Source organism: Crocodylus porosus, unplaced genomic scaffold, assembly GCF_001723895.1.
Source record: "Crocodylus porosus isolate Cpor-Errol unplaced genomic scaffold, CroPor_comp1, whole genome shotgun sequence".
Classification (NCBI taxonomy): domain Eukaryota; kingdom Metazoa; phylum Chordata; order Crocodylia; family Crocodylidae; genus Crocodylus; species Crocodylus porosus.
Genome location: NW_017728917.1, coordinates 25,163,449 through 25,169,448, shown reverse-complemented (window position 1 = coordinate 25,169,448; position 6,000 = coordinate 25,163,449). Strand labels below are relative to the sequence as shown.

At 42.1% G+C, this 6,000-nt stretch overlaps 1 protein-coding gene across 1 annotated transcript in view; it reads right to left on the bottom strand.

Moving 5' to 3' along the window:
- Nucleotides 1–6,000, bottom strand: part of FGD3 (FYVE, RhoGEF and PH domain containing 3) — a 177,106-nt gene that overhangs the window by 92,752 nt on the left and 78,354 nt on the right. Inside the window, exon 2 of the mRNA XM_019536933.1 lies at nucleotides 5,209–5,379. Coding sequence (XP_019392478.1) covers nucleotides 5,209–5,379 — 171 coding nt within the window. The remainder of the gene's footprint in view (nucleotides 1–5,208; nucleotides 5,380–6,000) is intronic.

Below are 6,000 nucleotides of genomic sequence, written 5' to 3'. Positions count from 1 at the left end.
CTTTGGGCAGGGGGCTGGACTCGATGATCTCCTGAGGTCCCTTCCAGCCCTAATGTCTATGAAATCTATGAAATCTATGAAACTTGAATGTTTTAAGTTTCAAAAAACAAGTAATTTGCAGCACTACTTCTGACCCAAAACTCCTTGCTATTTATTTTTATTATGATAATTACATTTTGTAGGGGGCAGAGTGTTAAGTGTTTTATTTCTTGCTGTGTAGATAACACATACAACTCACTGACCATACAAGGGACATTAGCTATTTCAGATCCACAAAGTCTACCAACTGAAGAGGAAAAAATATTTTCCTTATTCATTTCTCTTGAAATTACAAGAATCTTAGGTGTTACTTGTAACAGCAAAAAGTAACCAATCACACAGAGCGGTGATTTCTTAAAGTTGTTTTTGTCCCTTAAAATAAAGGAAATGGAACAGTTAAGGCAATCATTAAAAACAACTGTAAACAAGTGTTTTTTATGAGGGGTAACATATGCTATGATGGCCAGGACTTGCAAAAGCTTTCAGTGATTTCGATACCATTATCTTCAGATGTCAAAGATGAGAATTTGAAATCCTCTTATTCACAGCATGGTTGCTCTGCAACAGGCACAATTGCAAATCGTGGCCTATATTCTTATTTTCCTATTGAGTATATAATGAATAAATAGGGGTACAGTGAAGCCTAAGAAATAGGGTTGGGCTGGTAAGTAGTAGCTAACAAAAGCACTCCACGTAATGCTATTGTCCTTTTTGTGACTCAAATAACTTTCCTCATTATCACTGCATAAACACTGAATCTAAACAAGAGAAATAAGGATAATTTCTTCTTTGATTTTGAATACCTACTTCTCCAGGGGAGAGAGGGTTTAATGAAGCTAAGGACAGCACTTGTTAAAACAGTATTTGAACCTACCTTGAGACTAGCTTTCAGGCTTAAAACTACCATCAGTTTTTCTTTATGGATCCTCAGGGAACACAAAGCATTGTATTTCCTAAATGAACTCAGGCCAGCAAGATTAGAAGGTTACACTGAAATGTCATAATCATAGAAAATTAGGGTCAGAAGGGACCTAAGGAGGTTATCTAGTCCAACTCCCTGCTAAAAGCAGGACCATCTCCAACTAGATCCTTCCAGTCAGGGCTTTGTCAAGCTGGGCCTTAAAAACCTCCAAGGATGGAGATTCCACCACCTCTCTGGGTAACCTGTTCTAGTGCTTCACCATGCTCCTAGTGAGAGAGTTTTTCCTAATATCCAACTTAAACCTCCCTTGCTGCAACTTGAGACCATTGCTCCTTATTCTATCATCTGCCACCACTGAGAACAGCCCAGCTCCATCCTCTCTGGAACCAGACTGTTATCAACCCTCTCTGAGTCTTCTCTTCTGCAGACTAAACAAACCCAGTTCCCATAATCTCTCCTCATAAGTCATGTGCCCCAGCCCCTGAACTATTTTTGTGCCCTCTGCTGGACTCTCTCCAACTTGTCCACATCCTTTTTATAATGGGGGCCCAAAACTGGACACAGGACTCCCAATGTGGCCTCACCTGTGCAGAATAATTGCTTTCCTCAATCTCCTAGCGGCACTCCTACTAATGCAGCCCAGCATGCTGTTAGCCTTCTTGGCAACAAGGACACATTTGTTGATTCATATTGAGCTTACTGCCCCAGGTCCTTTTCTGAAGAGTTGCTGCTTAGCCAGTCAGTCCCCAGGCTGTGGCAGTGCATGGGATTCTTCCATCTTAAGTGCAGGACTTCACACTTGTCTTTGTGGAACCTCGCAAAATTTCTTTTGACCCAATCTCCAATTTGTCTAGGTTACTCTGAATCCTAGCCCTCACCCCCATCATATCTACTATGCCTCCCCTCCCCCAGGTTGGTATCATCCACGAACTTGTTGAGGGTGCACCTCTTCCCATCTTCCAGATCGTTAATGAAGATATTCAACAAAACTGGCCCCAGGACTGACCTCTTAGGGCATTTCACTTGATACCAGCTGCAAGCTAAACACAGCTACCTAATCACTATCTGTTGAGTCCCACAATCCAGCTGGCTTTCTATCCATCTTACAGTCCATTCATCCAACCCATACTTCCTCAGCTTGCTTGCAAGAATGATGTGGGAGACTGCATCAAAAGTCTTGCTAAAGTCAAGGTATACTACGTCCACTGCTTTTCTCATGTCCACAGAGCCAGTCATCTCATCATAGAAGGCAATTGGGTTGGTCAGGCATGACTTGCCCTTGGTGAATCCATGCTGACTGTTCCTAATCATCTTCTTCTCCTCCAAGTGCTTAGAAATGGACTCCTTGAAGACCTGCTCCATGATTTTTCCAGAGACTGAGGTGAGGCTGACCAGCCTGTAGCTCTCTGGATCCTTCTTCTACTCTTTCTTAAAGATGGGCACTATATTTGCCCTTTTCCAATCATCCAGGACCTCCCATGATTGTTACGCGCTTTCAAAGATAATGGCTAGTGGCTCTACAATCACATCAGCCAACTCCCTCAGCACCCTTGGGTGCACTGCATCTGACCCCATAGAGTACACATCCAGCTTTTCTAAATAGTCCCTAACCTGTTCTTTCACCACTGAGGGCTGCTCACCTTCTCCCCAAACTTTGCTGCCCGGTGTAATAGTTTGGGAGCTGACCTTGCCTGAGAAGACTGAGGCAAAAAAAGACATCAAGGACTTCAGCCTTTTCCTCATCATCTGTCACTAGGTTGCTTCCCCCATTCAGTAAGGGACCCACACTTTCCCTGACCTTCCTCTTGTTCCTAACATACTTGTAGAAACCCTTCTTCTTACCCTTCACATCCCTTGCTAGCTGCAACTCCAATTGCGTTTTGGCCTTCCTGACTTCATCCCTGAATGCCCGAGCAATACTCTTAGACTCCTCCCAAATTGTTTGTCCAAGCTTCCATTTCTTGTAAGCTTCCCTTTTGTGTTTAAGTTCATTAAAGAGTTCTCTGCTAATTCAAGCTGGTCATTTGCCACATTTGCTATTCTTCCTGTACATCAAGATGGTTTGTTCCTATGTCATTAGTAAGGTTTCTTTAAAATACAGCTAGCTCTCCTGGACACCTTGTCCCCTCAGACTAGCCTCTAAGGGGATCCCACCCATCTGTTTCCTGAGGGAGTCAAAGTCTGTTTCTCTGAAGTCCAGGGTCCATACTCTGCTGCTCTCCTTTTTTTCTTTTATCAGGATCCTGAACTCAATCATCTCATGGTCACTGCTGCCCAACCTGCCACCCACTTCCAAATCCCCCACCAATTATTCCCTGTTTGTAAGCAGCAGATCAAGATGAGCCTGGCTCCTAGATGATCTTTCCAACATTTGCACCAGAAAGTTGTCTCCAATAGCCAGTATTCTGGCTGTTGTCTCTTGACAAAAGCCAAAATATTAGGGCTGTGAGAAATGTCGATGAGTGTTTCCTTTCAAAACTCCTTCGATGGGTTTTGAACTCAAAATAGTGCAATCGAAATGAATCAAAAGGTTTCAGAACAGCTTCAAAAAGAAATGAAGGCACCCGAAACTTTTTAAAACTTTTGAAACGTTCCAAGTTTCAAAGCAGACCCATGGCAGGAGGTGAGGAAAAGCCAGGACTGTGCTCTCAGCAGCTCCGCCAGCCCCACACAGCTCAGACCACAAGCAGGAGGTGGAGCGCAGCCCTGGCTTTCCCTTGCCTCCCACCGTCGGACTGAGCTTCATGGGGCTGGTGGAGCCGCTCAGGGTGCAGCCCAGTGGCAGGAGGTGAGGAGGACCAGGGCTGCGCTCTGAGTGGCTTCGCCAGACCCATGGAGCTCAACCTGTCCTCTCTCCACTGCTGGACTCCTCCCAGGGGCACGAGCCCCCAGATCTGCGCGCGGGATGACAGGAGGCTGCTGCTGCTGGCAAACAACACGAGTCTTGCTTGTCAGCACCTTGAGGTACAGTTTCCCAGAAACCCCTGCACCTAGCTCCTTGAAACCTGGCAGGCTTCATGCCCTCAGAAAGGGCTACCATCCCTGCAATTTGCATCCAAATCACGCAAGAAATGACAAAGATATAGGCATTTTCATGATTCCCCATTATAGCCTATGGTCAAAACGTCAAAATAGCGAAACAGTTTTGACTAAATGAAACGTGACAGTGCTTTGAAACAAAATAAAATGACAAAAGGAAGCACTGTCCCTTTGAAATGGCGAAACAGAAGTCGAAACAAAATGGTGTTGTTTCACACAGCCCTACAAAATATGTTTTTTGTTCCCACATAAAAATGACAGTACCTACTTACGCATCTGCTTTTAACTGGCTTTGATTAATCAATCAAGCTTTCTATTAGGGCATTTTCACCTGTATCTTTCAGAAAGGTTTCAAACTACATGCCTCTTGTATTTGAAAGAACCTTAAGAGGTCACCAAGAAGAAAAAGATCTATTACACAAAGTATTCTGTCTCTTATTGGAATTACAAAGAGAAAGACCACATTTCATTTCACTAATCACCCAACACGTGGGTATACTTTCTCCCCACAAAAGAGACTATACTTTAGTGTTTCAGAAAGTGGATTTTTGATGCTCAAAACTTAGGCATTGTAGGCTCCCAACTGGTGTAGATCCACATAACTCACTGGTGTCAAAGGAACTGTATCAATTTACTTTAGCTGGGTACATCAACCTTCATGTCTCATGACTCCATGTCTTTGGAAACGGTGCATTTATTTCACTGTGCTGCCTCTTAATTTAGATCAGGTTGCACAATAACTACAACCAAGATTAGTATGTTTTGGCACTTCAGTATGATTAGAGTTTCTTAAAAAATTGTGTCATGTTTGGGTATTTCTCTTTGTTGTGTCATGTAATTGTTCCTGATCTAAGAGAAAGCAGCTCCAGGGTTGAGAGTTAAACTGGTCCTGTAAAAACGTATGAATTTAAACTAGGTCTAAATCTTTACTGCTACCTGTGGTAAATACACTGAAATATGTATAAGGAAGTAGGGGGTAAGGTTAAGTTAACTAAACTGTAATTTCTAAATGAAAGTTTCCCTAAAAATTTGCTAATGGGATATTGGGAAAATTGAAAATAATGAAAAGATGCTAACTGTACTTACATGCTTTCATGTGAGAGGTCAGCTCAAAGTTTTAATAGCTTATACATTTGGACAATTTTTTGAACGGTACACTTCCAGTATGACAAAACAGACATGGCTTTTGGAACAGCAGAAACACTTGCCTTGGGGCTTTTGCAGAGGATGAGTTTTGGCCACTGGTGGTTTGGTTTTGGGTTTCCTTCCAGTTTGATGGATACATTGTACAGGGGTGATGTGCTGCAACTCGGTGCATGCTTCCAATGTTGGGTTTGAGTCAATATGACATTTGATTTGAAAAGGAGCACAAGGGCAACCTGCAAAAAAAGAAATTAATCAATATTTATTTCCTCATTAATTCTTGAAAGCAGCCTGTGCTGGCTCCGGTAGCTTGGCTTGTATCAGTTACTTCAAGGGGAAAATTTAAAAATAAATACATAAATAAATAAATAAGGCATTCACTTACAAACATCAATTCAAAAACATCCAGTCTTGACAATCACTTGCAATTAGATGTTTAGTAATATGCCACGAACCTTGGTAGACATTTCTTCAAGCATTTAGTAATTTATTTACTAAAATGAACAAATAGTGAATGACTATGGGGGTAAATATATACTTTAAAATCCTTTTCAATAGAATTCCTTCAAACAGAGGCTCAGGTGCACTTGGAAGAATTCTGCTTGCCATGTCAGCACCTATATTCACTCATAATGTTGAATTTAGAAATGCTTATGATAGACCAAAATACAATAAGCAGACCTCAGTTGTTTTAAAGAATTAGATTAATAACTTAAATCATATCCCACTGCTGCTTGTTAAGGGCCTGTAATATGCAAGACAGAAGATACCAGTTGTCCCTTATCAAAGGGTACGCAGCTTGAAAGATGTAGATTAGACATAATGCAGTTGAGAGGAGACAAAAAGGAATGACTAAC